Source organism: Penicillium samsonianum, assembly GCF_028829775.1.
Source record: "Penicillium samsonianum strain IBT 33392 chromosome Unknown utg000003l_segment0_segment0, whole genome shotgun sequence".
NCBI lineage: Eukaryota > Fungi > Ascomycota > Eurotiomycetes > Eurotiales > Aspergillaceae > Penicillium > Penicillium samsonianum.
The window spans coordinates 5126989-5145063 of NW_026643261.1; the positions used below are offsets into that span (position 1 = coordinate 5126989).

General features: G+C 48.7%; 9 protein-coding genes across 9 annotated transcripts; 2 read left to right on the forward strand and 7 right to left on the reverse strand.

Annotated features, from left to right (window-relative positions):
* Positions 1-40: 40 nt before the first annotated feature.
* On the reverse strand, positions 41-256 carry N7471_005563 (Translation elongation/initiation factor/Ribosomal beta-barrel; the record flags this gene model as incomplete). The annotated part of the gene is made up of 1 exon (XM_057278282.1): positions 41-256. One exon carries the CDS (start codon positions 254-256, stop codon positions 41-43), a length of 216 nt encoding a protein of 71 aa, XP_057137892.1.
* Positions 257-677: 421 nt separating this feature from the next.
* pan2n2 (poly(A)-specific ribonuclease) lies at positions 678-4791 on the reverse strand. The gene is made up of 4 exons (XM_057278283.1): positions 4363-4791; positions 3005-4296; positions 1834-2952; positions 678-1768 (listed from the first exon to the last, which is right to left on the reverse strand). The coding sequence occupies exons 1-4, from the start codon at positions 4489-4491 to the stop codon at positions 796-798; spliced, it is 3513 nt and encodes a 1170-aa protein (XP_057137893.1). The 5' UTR covers positions 4492-4791; the 3' UTR covers positions 678-795.
* Positions 4792-5386: 595 nt separating this feature from the next.
* Positions 5387-8000, reverse strand: N7471_005565 (uncharacterized protein; the record flags this gene model as incomplete). The annotated part of the gene is made up of 9 exons (XM_057278284.1): positions 5387-5952; positions 6047-6230; positions 6287-6462; positions 6515-6663; positions 6717-6841; positions 6896-7443; positions 7507-7730; positions 7783-7902; positions 7969-8000. The coding sequence occupies 9 exons, from the start codon at positions 7998-8000 to the stop codon at positions 5387-5389; spliced, it is 2124 nt and encodes a 707-aa protein (XP_057137894.1).
* Positions 8001-8224: 224 nt separating this feature from the next.
* N7471_005566 (type 1 glutamine amidotransferase) lies at positions 8225-9181 on the reverse strand (the record flags this gene model as incomplete). Its single annotated transcript, XM_057278285.1, has 1 exon — positions 8225-9181. The coding sequence occupies one exon, from the start codon at positions 9179-9181 to the stop codon at positions 8225-8227; it is 957 nt and encodes a 318-aa protein (XP_057137895.1).
* Positions 9182-9902: 721 nt separating this feature from the next.
* N7471_005567 (uncharacterized protein) lies at positions 9903-10664 on the forward strand (the record flags this gene model as incomplete). Its single annotated transcript, XM_057278286.1, has 2 exons — positions 9903-10562; positions 10614-10664. 2 exons carry the CDS (start codon positions 9903-9905, stop codon positions 10662-10664), a joined length of 711 nt encoding a protein of 236 aa, XP_057137896.1.
* A 133-nt stretch (positions 10665-10797) lies between these two features.
* On the reverse strand, positions 10798-11601 carry N7471_005568 (uncharacterized protein; the record flags this gene model as incomplete). The annotated part of the gene is made up of 1 exon (XM_057278287.1): positions 10798-11601. One exon carries the CDS (start codon positions 11599-11601, stop codon positions 10798-10800), a length of 804 nt encoding a protein of 267 aa, XP_057137897.1.
* A 1238-nt stretch (positions 11602-12839) lies between these two features.
* On the forward strand, positions 12840-13194 carry N7471_005569 (uncharacterized protein; the record flags this gene model as incomplete). The annotated part of the gene is made up of 2 exons (XM_057278288.1): positions 12840-12959; positions 13021-13194. The coding sequence occupies 2 exons, from the start codon at positions 12840-12842 to the stop codon at positions 13192-13194; spliced, it is 294 nt and encodes a 97-aa protein (XP_057137898.1).
* Positions 13195-13267: 73 nt separating this feature from the next.
* On the reverse strand, positions 13268-14624 carry N7471_005570 (uncharacterized protein; the record flags this gene model as incomplete). Its single annotated transcript, XM_057278289.1, has 2 exons — positions 13268-13839; positions 13892-14624. 2 exons carry the CDS (start codon positions 14622-14624, stop codon positions 13268-13270), a joined length of 1305 nt encoding a protein of 434 aa, XP_057137899.1.
* Positions 14625-15008: 384 nt separating this feature from the next.
* Positions 15009-17485, reverse strand: N7471_005571 (ESCRT-0 subunit protein HSE1; the record flags this gene model as incomplete). The annotated part of the gene is made up of 9 exons (XM_057278290.1): positions 15009-15643; positions 15700-15900; positions 15954-16589; positions 16642-16762; positions 16826-16924; positions 16999-17074; positions 17151-17185; positions 17267-17316; positions 17446-17485. The coding sequence occupies 9 exons, from the start codon at positions 17483-17485 to the stop codon at positions 15009-15011; spliced, it is 1893 nt and encodes a 630-aa protein (XP_057137900.1).
* Positions 17486-18075: the final 590 nt, after the last annotated feature.

Here is an 18075-nt window from a genome sequence, read left to right on the forward strand (position 1 = left end):
GCACTTGAAGCTCGGTCTAATTTATCCCTGGGTCTATAATCTACGAGTAGAATACAGTCTTCGACTCTCCAGCTTCTTCATCACCTTCTAGCTTTGTGATTTCCAGTGCAACCAAATAACAGGCAGGACCCTTGAGGAAGATTGTGTGACTCATGTGAATTGAGGTCAAGTAGCTAACGTCCTGAATCTCGACACCGAACTTCTCGGTGAGGGTGGGATGGACGGAAATAATTCCAGCACCAATGAAATTGGTCATAAGGACATGGAACGAGATCGGTCAGGCCCAGGTTGATATTTCTCTTTAGACCATTAGTTTGATGTGCAAAGTTGCCCTGAACCAAGTTTAGCTGGATGGCCATCTCGTGAAAGATTGTAGTCGAACTGGATGACTTTGAATTAAGATAGGACGCTTTTCAATACTGAATACAGAGTCATTCCCAACATCTATGTACATAGTAGCCCCAAAATTATACTTTCGATTTTGCGGGGTGAACTTACTTGACGCGGTTCCAAGGTTGTCCAGGCGGGAGTACTAAGGCAAATACTCGAGACTCGTGCTTTCCCCATTCTCGAGGAACACCTGGACATTGTATACGAAGGGGACTCCAATAACCCCAGTCCAAAAAGAGGGATACTATCTAGACTAGGATCTGCACAATCAGAATACACCTACATATTCACAATCTGAGTTTAGAACTTCTAAAGTTTTGAGAATGCACGTAATACGCCTTTGCGACACGTATGATGCCGAAAGAGTAGAAGAGCCAAGTGGGAAAAAAAGATAAGAATATTCATCTATCGAAGGGGACTACCTCCAAAAAAGTCACTGGCACCAGGTCCAGAAAAGCTCCCATTACTCGGGGTCAAGGCAATTGATCGCCTGAAACCCTGGCGAGGAGTGGTAGGGGCGCTGGGAGATCCAACGATGGGAGCCGCCGATGTTGGGGCGACTGGCACGACGGACCGTGTGTCCGGGGTGCTAGGAGTGTTGCGACCGCTATCATTCTGCATGGTGACAGCGGTGCCGGGTCGGGAGAGAACGGTGATGGTGCCTCCGTTTTTAGGAGGTGGGCGGAATCCTAGCTTCGAGCCTTCGCGGAAGATCTCTTCGAGCATTTGCGTGACTATGCCTGCATCCTCGTATTCCTGGAATTTTTTCCACAGACGCAAAGCCATGCGAGCATCCTCGATCGAATCATGACCTTGTACGGTGTCGGGGGCGGGTTCCTCTTGGATATGCTCCTTGAAGACAGCCCAGGCCAGGTACCTGAGACTGAGACGCCGGTTTTTCCCGGGATGGAAGAAGAGGTATTGTGTGTCCACCGTCTGTGCCTTAGGCACTTGAATGTTGATTTTGCGGAAATCAGATGCTAGTCCGTGACCAACAAATATACAGCCGAGGTTTAGAAGCAGCCAAAGCTTCTTGTAGGCAACCTTGAGTGGGACAAGATTGTGTTCACTGGTTCGCGGATCCAGGTCACCAGGCTTGATGCCGGAATATTGGGTCACATAGTCCACAATTGGCTCACGGATGGTGATGTAGTCATCAATAAAGGGAACTCCTTCTTGGACACCCACACCGCGCAAGACGGAAACACGGGCCAGCCCGCTCTTGTTGGGGCGTACCATTTCCTGTGATCCGTCTGCCTTGACATCAATCTCGGCTTTTTCGAGATCAACAAACTCGGTATCCAATGCGACAGGTGTCCCGGGCTGTGGCATTTCCTCCTCGGTGAGAGTTTGACATGAATCAACCTGACGGCCGCCACTACAGGAAGACGACTGTTAGTATTTCTATTCAAACGTCAAACTTAATCATGTTCAAAAACTTACTTCAAAGACCACTCGCGGAATAGCAAGGTTTTATCGAGGAGGTTCTTCCAAGAGTCATCGACGGCATGGCGTGGATCTCTCACTTGGTAAGCCAGCACGCAAGGTTGTTTCCAAGGCTGCGTAAATCGGAGTGCTTCGTCTCTGTCGACTTCCGTGACCAAGAAGTCATTGAACAGGTGCCATTTGCCTTGTTCTTCGGACTCGGCACCTGAAATGGATACATTGACGAAAGACACCAAATGGGGCTTTTGATGTTCCGGGATGTCAATCTCCGCAACCAAGCCAACCAGATCATATACCGCGAGCCCGGATGTTTGATTTTGGATTCGGAGGCGAAGATCATCGCCCTCAAAGCACATCACCTGCCCGCTAGCATCAACGAGAACTCCAACGGCGTCGGGCAACCACCCTGGGATTGCCCAAAGCCGACGGCAGAGAGGGTTGGTCAGGGCGGCATTGAGCACGAGAATCAAAGGCATGCGGTGAATGGTCTTGCGAATGGTCACTTGCTGGTAGCGACGACAATAATTGCACCATCCGCGGTTTTGTGTCTCTCGCTCAATGCTTGCGCGTAAGATATTGGAAAAGCGGAATAGAGGATTCCTTCGTGCATGTTTAATGTCGATATTCGGGTAAATCAGTTCATTGGCAAGTGAATTGCCAGGGCGCACAATTTCGTTCTGGCAGAACATGCACCGAATAGACTCAGACGCAATGGTGGCCAAGCGCTGATCGAGCTCTTCAGAACTAGGCTGAATCATCCGGAAGTCTTGAGCTATTTGAGTCAGGAAGAAACGATTGACTGCTTGGATCGCAGTTGAGAGAGATTTGTTGGTAAGATTCTCTTCCAAGAGACCCAGATTTGAGGCTTCTCGGAAGCTGCTGAATGTCTTGAGAAGGTTGGTGGCCTGACAATTTTGCCCGTTTGCCTTTTCAAGCATGTCAAACAAGTAGCCCAGTTCACACAAAAGACAGTGTTCAAATATGCACGATCCGGCTGCATGATTCAGGGCGAGATTTCGGAAAAGTGGGATGAATTTCAAAAGTTGAAGAAGGGAGTTGGTGAAAGAGTTGGATATGTGAGTCTCAAGCCCGGAGAATGAGGTCTTGTTGTAGAATCTGTAGAGAACGTGAGTAAAGGCAGCAAATGAATTAGAAAAGAATGACGTACCTGAAATCGAAGTCATCTACACCGAATCGGCTGTATTTGATCTCTACGTTGCTGTATTTCAGCAATGGGTCATCATCGCTCTCTCCGTTGATCTTCGCCCCTGCCAATGCCTCTGCGGCATCGCCAACCAAGCTGTCTGACTTGCTATAGTCTCGAGCCTTTTCACTCAGGAACTTTGGTGCAAGAAGAGACGGCTCTGCCGTGGTCAATGCGCGAGTGTTTTCTATTTGGTAACGACGAGTCTTTCTCGGGTTTGGAGCATGATGTCCCATCTCTGCGGGGCGTAAATATGGCAACATGGATTGATCCAATGGAGCCGGCGGACTGCCGACCTCAAAAAGCAAATGGCTTGGCCACGCGGAAAAGAGACGTTCGTGGTAATAAGGCATCCCAACCATGTTCAATGGAGATTCGGGAGACCAATCTACCTGAGGAGGCCGCGTGGGAACATCGGCAAATTCTGTCTCCTTGCTCAATTCATTAAAATGAATCTTGGTTGGTGAGCCCCATAGATGAATGGAGCATTCAGCATCATTAATGGCCAATGCTTCTCCTGATGGTGACAGATCAATACCGAGCACAAGTGACACATTGGCTTGTTTCAAGTTAACCGAATTGGGGTTCATGAGATCTATCACTTGGAGTTGACCTGTTTGTGAAGCCACGATGCTGGTGGTGTGAAGTTTCGGATGCATGCGCACGTATGCTGCTCCAGCATGGAATGGGATCGGAGGTAACGGGGTCAAGGTTTTCAAGTCATAAACGTTGGCTAGAGGGTCCACGATTGGGGTTCCGAGGTGGCGGACTGAGAAGCCACAGGTGACCAGCAGGTCATTTCGCGCATCCATGTCATTAACACCTGTTCCGTGAGCTTTCCATGACTTGACAACGCTGAAGTCTGAGAGACTGAGGGCATTGATTGATCCAGTATCTGTTGCAGCACAAAGATATCTACTCTTTTTCATCATCGTGTAGCCGTGCTCGGTGGGCAGCTTCTCGACGATTGTGCCCTTGTCAATATCTACCGTGAACATCACGCGCTGTGAACCTGCGACAAGGATTCGATTGGTCTGGGCGGTGAAGCTCATACAACGGAGGTCGACCATTTCATCGTGGGTAAGGTGCCACTGTGTCAAGCCCCGTCGAGTAATCATGTGTACACTCTTTGATGATAGCGAAATCACACCTCTTTCGTGGAAGATTATTTGCTGTACTGAACCCTCGGAGACTGGATGGGCTCGAACCGAGGTATAACGTTGCAACTCTGGCCCGTAAAAGGAAGAGACTCTGCCCTAACGGATCGAACATATTCATCAGCGTCCCGCCTCGGAAATCACCCAGCCGACATCAACACTCACATATTCATTGCCTGTCCATAAAAGTTCCATCATGTCGTCAAATGCCGTCGCCGTTGCCACAGTGGGCATAGCATGCAGACTCGGGGGCGGCATTGGGATACGCGACAGCTCATCCCAGTCGGCCTCCATGCTTGCGGTAACCTCTGAGGTCCAACTCCAATGCCGTGATTATCTTGTGCGTTCTGTCCTTTTCTTCTCGATGTGCCGGCCTGATGGGCCCTGGTGTAAACTGCTGTCTTCACCCACGTGGGAATACAGCGAGTGTGGGCATCGTTCGGCGCGAGGGACGCGATTGCGGGGAAGCTATCAGACGATTTGGCGGTGGGATTTTGACACCGTGAGGGGTTTGGAGTCGAAAGTACCAAACTCGACAGTTGAAGCTCGGCTCAAAATGCCTGACGCGACGAAATTGGGAACGGTCGGACTCCAACTGCAGTGCATGTTGCCGGCGAGGAACAGGAACGGTGAGATGGTCGTATCATCACGTGATTACAGACAATATCGCCAAGTCTACGGGCACCAATACTATCTAGAACTTGAGAGTGAAGATCACCTGGAGCAATGATGTTTATAGATATAGCCTACTTTACCTTCCAATGAGAGCTAACTCATCTGGTGGAAAAAGGTAATTTACCTGCATAGAGTCCTGAAGACGCCTAGGTGCAAACATGTGGCTACTGGCCCAAGATCGCCAACGAAGAATCACATTCAATATTGTACAACACAAAGAGCTTTTCTTCCGCTGATTAAGAGTATCAAGAAGGTGAACATACCTAGTTGCTTATAAAAGTGGGTGTGGCTCTATAGCGGCTATAACAGTGGCCACGGGTAAAAATCCTGCTATAGCGAACCACACAAGATGGATATTTGAAGTTATCCACACAGGTAAGAGCTGACCTTCATGAAAACATAGAGCTTTTTAGGCCGTGGTAAGAGGTGGCGGTAAGTTATTTGAGGTGCACGACATTATTTTGTTAACTCGAAACATGTTTGGGTCTTACAAGCGACATTCTTTCTATCCGCTCTATGGACCGTTAAATACTTTCTCAATCTCCAACCAGTCGATGTAGTCAACCCCGGTCAGTGGCAATGTCGGATTGTGGAAACTGGAATAAATTCCTTCTGCCTCCCCGGAAAGATCTAGATTCCAGTCTCCCTGCATATCAAACATTGCGTCTGGAACATCCATATTAGACCATGGCTCAAGTAATCTGATCTCATCTTGATGATCACCCCGACCACTTGAGCCCATAGACATATATGGTGGAGGATCCGAGGAAGTTAACAAAGCATCTTGTCTCGAGCCTGGACTTTCTGCAAATGTCTGGGTCTTGTCTCGGGAGGTTGCATCGCTGTGCGAGGCATTTCCATTAAAGACATGATTCGGCCAAACGTGCGAATAAGATTGTGCAATATCCTGCAGGCGTCGCTCGGCAGCCAGATTGCCAGACAGTGATAGAAACCGGAGCACTTTGGATGCTTGATCAAGCGCTGACGGTGGTTGGCTCTGTGATTTGTCCAAGAAGCCTACCATTACTAAAACGAATGCAGCGGAGAATGTTGCGTCCAGATCAAAAAAGCCATACCGGGCTTGGGGTAATGTGTTAGCTCTGAGTTTTGATAAACATGCGAAACCTAATGTGCGGGGCAAGGGTCCGTGGACTAGAGCACTGAAAATACTCACGGATGGTTTGCTGGCGACGAAGTGATTCAAGTATTGCGAGACTTCTGGTAGCTGCCTCGTCACATGTATCACAGAGACGCAGCAGCATACTCGGTGCTGGATCAGGTGACTGTGACTGTTGTTGGCTCTGAGCTTCAAACCGAGCTCTTTGAAGCAATATTGGCCGTGTGCATAGGATGATAGCCTGATAACGAATCAGGAACAAAACTAATAATATGTTCTGCTTGGAGACAGTCTCACCTGAAAAAGCATTAGGTATAATGATGCACCTGTGCGAGTTACTGATTGCAAAGGTCGATTGAAGTTCAACATTAAAGATTTAGGGAATGATCGGCCGGTATCATGCAATTCTTGAAGAATTTGCTGGATCTTTTGGACCAATTCCAGCTGAGTGATTGACTTATTGCCATACAGACCTGTTATAGGTGTATTAGCATGAAGTTAAGAGCTCAACGGGGTATAGCTTACTCGACATTATATCATCAGTGACACGCGCGATACGAACATTGATGGCAAGGGCAATTGGTGACTGGAACCCCATCGCGTTCCGCGGGAGTTCAGTGCGTAGCTGTCGTTCATCGGCCCCTGCAGCTAGTCCAAGGCCCGAAGAGAGGCGCCTAAAAGTGTAAGTTGCGTCCCAAGTCCTTAAAGTTACCAAAAGGGGGCTTACCTGTCGAGCATGTACACTGTCCACCATAGTCTTAATCTGTGGGCACTCTGGGAAGGGAGGCAGCGTTGGTCGATTTCCCGTAGGTTGCACCCAAGAGCAATAGCAAGGCGCAGTGCGAGTCCAATCTACCACATGTCAATGATAATGTGCAAGAACATTGTGAACCTTGCATAACGTACATAGAGATATGCATCATGTTTACGGTCACACCACTGCAGATATGTAGCAATCAGTGTCAGTGTCTCGACAGCGACAACACCTTCCCCACCCATATGATGCAACGGAGGAAGACGATTCAAGGCTTCAGCGAACAAGTCAGTTCCAGGCGTTTGTGATGTCGGATGTTTTACATCCATGAGCTTTGCCATGGCCATGACCAAAAGATATTCTGTAAACCAAGGAGAGTTTATCTGTTGTTGCCTTGTCTCTGGGCTTTGGAATAGCAACATAAGATCGTCTGAGAAAGATCGTGGGTCAAAAAAGTGCTGGCTGACGCCAAGATAAAAGAGGAACTGATCAAGCAAGTGCTGTGATTCCTCCAAAGACGGGAAAGATACTCCAGCAACGTTGTCAACGAGCTCTTTTACCGACGTCCATTGAGGTAACCGGTCGGCCCGATATTGAAAATTTGAAGTAGATCCATGAAAACTGCGGTCAGTAGAATGCGACCTGTCAAGAAGCGATCTGACTTGAGACTCGAATGCAGGCCCGGAGGTCAGGTCCGTTGCTTCACGTAGAGTCAGTTCATATTCGCAAGCAGACCAGGAAGAAGAAAGAGATGTCAAGTTACCCGGACTTATAGCAGGATCGTTTTCGAGATGTAATAGCTCATCTTGCCTCTGATTGAGGGGCTCTTTATTCCCTGGTTTTGAAGAACTTCGTTGCGCAGATTGACGGCCTGGAGTCTCATCTGGTGCTACTGGAGAAGGCAATGAAGAGACTGGACCCCCTACAGACTGAGAGCCGAGCTGCTCTTCATAGGTTCGGACTTTTTCCAAGAGATGTTTCACTTGACTGGTTGACAATCAGCAAGACTGGCCAGAGACTACGACGCGCATGAACCTACGCTTCAGAAAACCGTCTGCGACCGGAATGACCAAAAGTGCATTCCCAATTGTGTTTGATACAAGCGCGACAAGGCTTATCACCGGAACATTTTACTTTGCGTCTTCGACATGTTTCGCATCTGTCCAGTTGTTATCATGCATGATCCCCCGCAGACGGAGATGCAGATTACCCATTGCACACTTACGCGTTGGTAGATCGTGGATTAGAGCCCGCCATAATTGCAAAAAGACGTACAGCTGATATTGATATTGATTTGATAGTCACGGTTTAGTCAGTGTGAAAACGTCGACTTGTATGGATCGGGTGTCCAGCCGAGGCCGCGGGAACGTCGGCCTGGACCTCCGAGGGCCCCGCAATCGAAGAGGATCAAACACCTCCACGGCTCTAAGGTTGGATAAAGGAAATCAACATGAGGATGTATTGATATCTGCACTCGAATTTCAGTCTTCCCCCGCGAAAAACAAAAGGACCGCCTCCGCCGCTATCTTGGAGTCGTCATCGTCCTCTTTGCCAAGCACCACAGAGCGCCTGATGTTTCCTAGATGCGAGGCAAGCAAATCTGCAGGCCAGTGAAATTGATTGGCAAATTGATGACAGAGCTCAGCAGTCGCAAATGCATCGAATTCAAAATGTCCTTGTAATGTGAGAACGTGGCCGGGCTTGTAGAGGCCCTGAATCGGACATTTAAGGCTGCTTCCGATATTGAGCCACGGTTCAGGCAACATCGTCCCCTTTTCCCTGGGAACTAATGTGTCTTCTGGTGAAGATACCACGGCATCGCCGTGGATGATCTGAATATGAAATGGCTGTTCTGGAGTAAACCGAGCTAGAGGTGGGAAGTTGGAGACGAAAGCCGGGTTCAAGATGATCGGATGCATGCCAATTTCGTGGCCATCAGATGAAGGTTCGACTGACATCTTAAATGAAGAGCCCTGGGACGTGTAGCTTTTGTCACTTGCGAGGAGGGCTTGAGCTATAAGTTGATGTCCAAAGCAAGATCCGAAAATTTTGACCATAGGATAGTCGGCATACACCCTCTCAATAAAAGATTGCAAGCCTGAAATCCAGTGCAACTTGTCATATACTGCTGCAGCAGCTCCAGTGACCAGAATCGCATCGACAGGACCTGGAAAGCCAGGGGGTCCATTTTCCGTCGGCGACCAAGGGCTGACTCGTAAGGACTCGAGATGTGGGAATGACCCGCCGACAACGTCGAATGCAGTGATTTGAACACTTAGAGACCTTCTGTGCTGGTGGTATTCGCTTGCATTGATGCGATTTGCGGCGGCAGTGAGAAGAGATTTGAATTGTGAGCTGTACAATCCTCGTTTGGCATAGACAGGGTAGCAAGGAATGTCGGTGTCAAGGACAGCAATATGTATAGGACGGACAGACATGTTGATCACACAGGCTAGTTAAAAACAAAGAAGAGGAGAGAAAATGTACAGATTAAGCAAATGCACAACTTTCCATTTGTCATTTTGTCGGATGAGATCCGAAATACTCGGGACAAATGGCCGACAGATCTATCGAACAACGTATTAATATTTCGACCAAAGCTCTTTATGAGAGTAAGACCTTCTAAAACTATCTGATTGGAATTGACACGCATTCAGGCCTGGTAGTATTTTATCTACGATGACAGTAGGTCTACAATTTATAACTATTCACCTTGCGCGGCCTAGAGTACGATAAACAACTAAAGATATAGTCTCAAGTACTTCAAGCCTACCTTTCCGAGGAGATCTCAACCAATTTATCTGTCTTTAAAGTTGACCTACAGCGTAATGGCTTGAAATGGATGAAGTCCGCCAACACTTGTTGTCACTTTTCCTTTCTATGATAGTTAGCCCCAAAGCTAAGCTTCATTAGCATCCACTTATTCGCCAACCCCGAGACATTTTAATTAAACTAAAATTGAAAGACCGATAATCATGAAGCAAATATCGAGATAAGGTAAGAGATCGACGGTGTAGAGTGCGCGAATTATACTGGGCGTTCCATACTCGGGCGTTGGCGCCCTGCCACAAAGTACTATAACGGAAAAACGTCAAACACCATAAAAGCCCACCACATCGCACCAAAAAGACCGTGAAAAGCCATCACTCATCCGGAACGATGTCTGGAGCCACATACACCAATGCGCGAATGAACCGAGGGATCGCACCCAAAAGCTCTGCGCCACGCTATGCCTTGAAAGCACCAGAGCGACAAGTCGCTTTTCGACTAGAACATATCGCGACGGAGAAAACAATGCTACTTCTCAAGCCGCATGGCGATCCCAAGTCGGATAATGCATATAAGATCTCGGACGAACACGGCTCTCTCGCATTCACAGCGACTGGCCGGAAATACCATGATCGCTCCTGTCGAGAACTCCGTGATTCATCCGGCTTACCGTTATTCGATATCCACACGAAGCCGCTTTCAAATCCTTTGGGTTGGGTCGTTACCTTGCCTGGGAGCAAAATCAGCGACATGATAATAGCGAAGGCGACACCGAAGTTGGCTTGGAATAGCATCAACTTGATCTTCTCGTTTCGGAATGGCGCGGCCGAAGATAGAAAAAGCGAGGAGGATAAGCAGCTCACGCTTACGGTTAAGAAACATGGGGAGGCGCTGGCCTTCTTTGATATCGTGGATGGGGACAGGAGGATTGCTGAATTACGCGAGAGTATCACCCACAATGAGCGGTTGGTTTTAAGGACAACGAAGCGCGGAGGAGGCCATCGCCCTGCCTTAGATCTCATTGTCAGTCCTGGTGTGGATATATCACTAGTAAGATGAGGCCTCGACTTCACCTGAGAGATACCAGCTAATCCATAGTAGGTGACGGTAATTGCGGTCATTGTGTCTGACTGGTTCTTCGGATCAGGTTAAAATAGGTGCTAGGAGATGGGTGACTTTTATGAAGATTCGAGCGGCTGTTGACTATAGAACCGATAAATAAGTGTCAAGATACTGCTAGATATATAACGAACCCATGTCCAGCTCTCCGCAGGCACAAAATGAATCATTGATCAAACACTGGCCTGTCCAACCACGCACTGATCTTGGCTAAAGCAGAAACATCATGCTCCTTTTTAGATGTATTGTGGTCCTTGATCTCTCCATCTACCCACCCTCGAGTACCTCTTACATGCTTCAAATAAGTCCCGATAGGCTGACACCCGCCAAAATCAATCAAAACAGGCATGCCTTCTTTGCTCACCATGATGTTGTGGGGAGTCAGGTCGTTGTGGGCCAATCCATGTGTATGAAGATGACGGAGAGAGGACTCGAGGGCAGAAATGAAAGAGTGTTTCTCAATTATCCCGATTCTGTTCTTGAGATAGGTGTACAGATCGTATGGGTGTTTGTCGATGACAACTCCCATAAAGTACCCACGGAGAACTCGACAGCCGTAATAGCGGATTATATTCGGGTGCGGGTGCTGGGACAGCGACTCTAGGACTTCAGCCTCTGCTAGCAATGCTGCCGAGAGTTGGGGCAATGCATCGTGTTCCTTCATCACTGTGTACATTTGTGGACTCGGTCGCTTGATATAGAAATCTTCGATAAGGTTCGCTGGGGCTTCCACCAACTCAACCCCGGGAGCCGGCCACCGAGTGAATATCTCTTCATCGGGAACACTCTTGAGGGTGTTGGTGACCTGGTCAAAAGTAATGTCGGCTTTGGGAGTTTCAAGCGTGCCGTAATAGAAGCTTCCGTTGCTGTCGAACAATGCAAAGGATGTTTGTTGGATTTCTCCTGTTTCACCATCGCGTTGCTCCCATACTTCAGTGAGATCATCCCAGCTAGTTATTTGTGGTGCCATGGTAATAGTAAGTGCGTATATTTTCAAGGAGAGTTGGTTGGATTGATTGATATTGGAGAGGACTGGAATGTAGGCTGGGAAGTATATGGCGTGAGGCCAACCGGCTTCTGAGCTACTCGGCCTTGGCCGATCTAAAGGATCAAGCAGAAGGACTGAGTAACCGAAGTATTACCAAGAAGGTGAACAAAGACAGAAGAGAAGTGAGGCCTCAAGAGGGGAAGCAGCGAATACCCGGTCAGGCCTGAGGCCAACAAAGAATCCCTGCATCAATACGAACACACTGACTTAACCCATGGACTGACCCTAGGCAGGACCTCGGGAAGGAAAGGTGAAAGGGCATTAGCATTTCCACTACAGACTGTTCTCGTATATTGACTATATTAAGTAGCCACCCTCCAGGGCTTTATATGAATTGCATTTATGGTATACCTCAGTCATCACATATGATGTGCATCGCCCACAGCCAGCGATTAAGACTGATTTACCGTGATATGGTAGTAATTGTCCCCAGTTGTGAATCATTAGTTAGAATGGCAGCCTTGAGTCTCTGTAGCATACCTGTGCCGCATCTCATATGAAGACTCCAAATGTTTCTTGCCGAGAATTCTCTTGTGCAATGGGCGCAAGATTGGAGCCGATGCGGCAATATTAAGAAGAACGGCCTCGGTACTATGAGGTTAGCAGTACAACGAGTAATCGGGGGTGCTTCTTACAAAACCCAAGTGAGTAGTGCAATGAAGATCAAAGGTTATACATAGAAAAGCCTCTTGCACCAAGTATGCCTTTTTTCCCTTTTTCTGCCGTCTAGTTAACAAACTGAGAAGGGGTACCAAAGCCTCACTGAGAATAATCTGAGAAGACTACAAAAACAGACCACAAAAAAGACATCTGAAAAGACTATCTCGGAAGACTACCTGAGAAGACAACTAAAAAAATACTTGACAAGGCCGCATAAGCGGCCGACTATTCTTGTCTGATTAATGCTCTAAATAAAGGCGATGTCAAACGAAATGCGGCTGCCACTAGACTCGGAATACACGTAGACAAACGTAGTGAGGGAAGCTTATTTACATCAGATGAGTATGCTGTTAGTTGAATCTGGGCAAACGAAGAGAAATTTTCTGTTTATCACTTGTAGTTCATGTATCTCCCCAATCTCTCCTAGGGTCACAAAGAAGAACCACTATCTTCACCCACTTCATCTACACATAAACAAAATCATCTCTCAACCATCGGCCATGACTCCAAGCAGTACGACTCAACCCAAGAAGGCCCCTGCCAAGCGTGGACGGGCTGCGGCAGTCTTTGACAGAAACCACGAGTTCCTACTGCACTGCATTACTCAGTCAAATGTCCGAGTTAGTCATATTAGTCCTAGGTAACTCCATACTCCCCAGAAATTTGCTCATTGTGTCACAGATCGACTATGCTGCCGTTGGCGAATGTGAGGGCATCTCGGAGAAACAGGCCCGACGGCGCTTCTATCGGCTGAAGGCGCAAATAAGTAGCCATGAGAATGATACAGAGGCCGAGAAGCAGGGTCAGAAGGATAAGGGTATCCAGGATGGAAACGATGCCAAGGAGAACAGCTAACGGGGCCTCTGTCATTAACTGTACATTCGGTCTTCAAAGGTCCACGACTAAGATTTACGCAATAAATGCACATCTATTCATCTTTCACTTTCACTTTCCTCGAGGCCTTAAAATCCACCCATAGGCCACCAAGCCTCTCCTCAACACTCGGCCTCAGAAACGGACCTCTGTGACCAGGCGGGAAATAATTTGCCCCGACGCAAACCAGATATGGCTCATTCACAAGACCCGATTCCTGCAGTCGGTCCTGATCCCAGAAAACATAGCCCTGATTCCGCAAATCGAACATAGCGGGACTATCAGGTTTGACAAAGTCGTGGAAACTCGTACCCCATTTCCAGCCTAGATTGGAACTGCTAACTTCATCACGGGGGATGGAAACCAGTTTACCCCGAAGGACGATATTTCTCTGTTTCTCGTCGCACGAGCTGATGTCTAGTCCACCCTGGGGAAAGAAGTTTGTGACGGTGTTCTCGCGCGATTCCAGGTATGATTTGAGCATGGCATGTTTGAGGCTTTGCGGTTCCATGAGACTCAGATGTAGGATGTATGGCAAGCCACATGATACAAGGAATTTCACATGGCCCGAATGGTGGGTGTCTCGATATGACTCTGTGAGGAACGAAAGCTCACCAAGATCTTGATCTTTGGTTGATACTGCATTTCCCGAAGCTTCTTTCTCGATGCCTGCGCTGACAGAACCAGCGAGGGAACAAAGAAGCCATAACCCCATCCTCGACTCTTTCGCAGAGCAATCTAATCAACTGAGCGAGGAATTGTTGCACGCTGATAACCTCTTCAAACTCATAGAGCGTGAATTGCGAGACGAAGCGCAAACCAATCTGAGAGAAATTCAGGGCTGCACTTTTGTCGGTGAGGAGATGTAACACGCTCTGGAATCTCGCATAAATTTCGCATCGGTAGAACGCCCGCTGAAGATGGGCCTGTTCAGTAGATGACAGATTCGCTCTTGGGTGGATGGTTGTCATTTGGAACGGTTTTGGTTTTTCATAGTGCGAGATTAGATTTCCCAGTGACCAGTGGCAATAGATATCGATCAGGCGTTCAATATTGACATGGAGGTAAAACAACGTATCGAGGTTCGCATTATCCACGGTAAACTGGTCAATATTCTGACGCCGACGAGTGCGGTCGGTGGCAAAGAGCGAGAAACATTCAGCCTTAACTTTGGCAATGCTTTTGCCGGACTTGATCAGCTTGGGGACATTATGGGCGTCCAGCGCGGTAGATACGTCCGCTCCCCATGTCGGGTGGATGGCCTGACGGAGAGTATGTCTGAGAAGATATTGTTTGTAGGCGACGAAAGTGCGATATAAGATTGGCGAGGCTCTGACAGCGGAGAGAAGATCAAGCGGGGACAGACATTCTAGAATGGCCAACCGAAGTTCAGTAGACAGGGAATCTATCATGGTGTGAAGACGGTGATCACCTACGTACTTCGTAGCTCTTCTTTTGCGTCCTCGCTGGTCTACTTTTTAGATGTTTCTCATTGGTTTACCTAGGCATCCTTGTCCATATTAGGAAGTATAGGGCCCCAAGAGAGACATTGATAAAGCACATGCATCATACACTATCGTACGGAAATATGGAGATCAAAAGCCCATATGTACTAACATACCATTGACGACATATTTAAACCGTTGGCTAAATACATGACAGAGAGACATCCAGCAAAGGAGGGGTAATGAAACGAAGAATACTGCTTGAAATGCCACACTACAAACCCAACATTAAACACAGTCGAGGCATTTATTCCTATTAACCGAATGAGGGTCGTCGTAACTAACTATCAATTACCGATAAAAGGAAGCTGGATTCGAGCCAGCTCCACCCTGTGGAGGCTGGTACGCCTGGTACTCGCCCGTGCTTACAGCGGGAGGTGCCGGGCTGTAGGTGGTATACTGTGGCTGCTGCGCCGCCCCGGGTACCGGCGGAGGCTGGTGCGATGGAGGAGGTTGATGGGCACCGGGAGAGTTGGGATACGGGGGCTGTTGCTGTTGTTGCTGGAACTGGTGCGGGATTTGGGGCATAGTGGAGGCAGGCGGGATCTGAGGTGTCTCATCAGCGGAGTAGACCGAGGGCGAGTAGTCTTGCTGCGACTGCTGCTGCTGCTGTTGCTGCTGGAATTGCTGGTGGCCAGCAGGCGGGGCTTGAGCAGTTGGGGGGTACGGCATGCGCTGGGCAGAACCAGGAGCAGGGTGATCGACAGGTGAATCATAGACAGAGGTCCCCAATTCTTGGGGGTGATCGTATGTAGATTGCGGACGGTGGCTAACAGGTTGGTAAGGGTCGGCGTGGGGTGGCTGCTGCGGTGCGCCGGCCTGAGCCTGGTTGCGAGGATCAGGGGAGTGAGAGGCTGGGCGGTACGGCATAGTCTGCTCGCTGGTGGGGTATGGTGCATATGCATTTGCCTGGGTTGGCGTGGTGTCTGGACAAGTCAAGTTAGAACTGGGAGACGGTGGGTAATTTCTAGGGTCTACTGACCTTGAGGCCGGGGAGTGAAGTATCGAGGATCTGCCTGAGGAGCAGAGGGGTACCCGGCAGGAGCAGCACTAGGATAACCGTACTGTGGCTGGGCAGGTCGTCCATATTGAGGCTGTGCCGGATGGGCTAGCGATGCCTCAAGCAGGGACTCATAGTCCCGACGAGCTTTGATGAACTTCTCATTGAGCTGGGTGAATTCATCTAGACACGTGTAAGCGGGACATCCATGGCAAAACAAACGACTGGCTGTTTACCTTTCTTTTGCGAATATTTCCCAATCAATTCGATGAGTTTTGGGCGAATAGCAAGCGTAGCTTGATAGAGTGTAGTAATCTCTTCGTTTTCTTGGACATTGAGGTCTGTATTGCGGGTGCTCAGTAGAGTCAGGAGCTTCTCAACGCTCTTGATCTGGCCAAATACGTCCGCCTCCATTTGAGCCTCCCGCTGCAGCTCATCGGCAGTGGGGTCTGGGAGTTTCTCCACATAGTTGAGAGGGAAAATGCCGGTCTGGCCTCTCAGGGAGCCCTTCCACCAATCCTTGTAAACAGACTCCAGGACTGCAATCGTATCGCCTTTGCGGAATTGAAGCTCTCCTGGCTCAGACGGTTGGAAGTCAAACAACGCTCTCACACGCGACACGGTAGCCACCGATGTACCTGAGAGAGCAGGTTGGGTCTCAGCGGGCTCTCCTTGATTTGTGGGAGCCGATGCCGATGCAACAGCAGCAGACGAAGCCTCAGCTCGAGGTGCTGCCGCAGCAGCCGCCGCCGGGGTGGCTTTATCCTTAATCGAGAGGGCTAGAGCCATCTGCAATTCCTCTTCCTCCATCTGACGATCAACATCGGTGATCTCACGCTTTCCAGGTTTTGACGGTGGCTGCAGATTCGGGTCTGGAATATAATCAGCCGAGCCCGATATTCAGGGCGTAGCACAGATACTTACTCGTAGTTTTTAATTTCATGTATGCCTGTTCCATGATGCCAAAATCCGGGTTGGATGCGAACATCTCAGTCCATTCTTCCATGCGCTCCAGAATCTTAGACTTGACTTGTTGATGCGTATTCTAGACAAATCCATGATTAACATCAGTCATTTGAGGAAAACTGAAGGTTTGAGACATGCTTACACGATCGTTCGCCAAGCGTAGTAGCGCGTCAGTAAAGCTTCTCGAAGCCAATTCGCGATGGATCTTCAGCCCGCAGTTTTGCGACAACGAATTTCCAAGCTAGAAACCAGTCAGCTATATTCATAGACTAGGGAGTTTCCACGCTTCCGGGAGCACGGTATCCGGTCACAAACCTCCAATGTATAGAGCTGGACGTTGGCATTTCGGTGAGCCAGCCTTTTGATCATCGCGGCCACGGCCTCCTTCGCACTATATCACGGCAAAAATCAGCAACGAGTCTTTGGGTGAACTTAGCCGAGCTTGAAGTTCGAAGCTAGTCACGTACCCTGATTCCTCTGAACCAACTTTATCACAGACATCCTAAACCACAAAAGCCGAATCAGTTATGTCCCAAGGCCGTGGTGATTCCGGCGATTCAATATAGTTTCATGCATAACGCACCAGAATATATTCCCAGTTCTCGGAGGTCAAATTCTCATCCGTCGCCTTGGCTATACAGGAATAAATATTGTCAGTAAACACATCACACAAGCAGATTCAATCCTGGGAGCTTCTTTTTAAGATAGCCAGCTCCAGGAGTGCACAGTGTATCTGACGTAGCAGAGATTGGTGTAACTTACCGACGGCGTCGTCGAAGTGGTTCTGCTGCGCGCGAAACATCGCGAATGTATGTCCTCTAACCGTCGCAGGTAATCACCGGGTGGTATGTGGAATATCGGTGTCGGGCAGCACTGCTGAGCTTCTGACAAGCGGGTTGCCTTGTTTTCCCGTCGCGAAAGTTCGGCGACAGATTCCAATTAACTTGGGTGTTTAAGACCAGGCTGTCTTTCAAAGACTGGTTTGTAGCTCGTAGAGATGGTCCTCCAGCTCCGAATGCGGGGAGTCGACGACAGCAAAGGATGCGGCTAGGCTGCGGGTTGATGCAGGCGGTGTGAATATCACAGAGACAGGGCCTTGGCAAGGAGTGGTATAGCAAGCGACTGGTATTGCAGCGCTGGGTATCTGTTAATCCGGTCCTTGGGGATGGTCAGGGACAGAGTTGGGGGTACCTATTGTGTACGGGCGGAACTCGTCACCTGAGTCAGCATATGACGACGGTGCCCCAGCTTGGAAGACCCGCGGACTGCTAAGTTATTATTAGCTTGGATTGTCCAAGTTGAACGGAGTTTTTTATATTATGTCTGCCTGGGAATTGAGCTTCTAATTTCTATTTCTTCTCTGCTTTTTCTTTTTTTTTTTTTTTGTTCACG

Excerpts from the sequence above, each read along its gene's own strand:
- pan2n2 (XM_057278283.1), bottom strand. The coding sequence starts at position 4,491 with ATGGAGGCCGACTGGGATGAGCTGTCGCGTATCCCAATGCCGCCCCCG. Across the intron at positions 2,953-3,004 it reads GTAGATGACTTCGATTTCAG|ATTCTACAACAAGACCTCAT; the intron begins GTACGTCATTCT and ends CGTTCTCTACAG. Across the intron at positions 1,769-1,833 it reads TTCCGCGAGTGGTCTTTGAA|TGGCGGCCGTCAGGTTGATT; the intron begins GTAAGTTTTTGA and ends GTCTTCCTGTAG.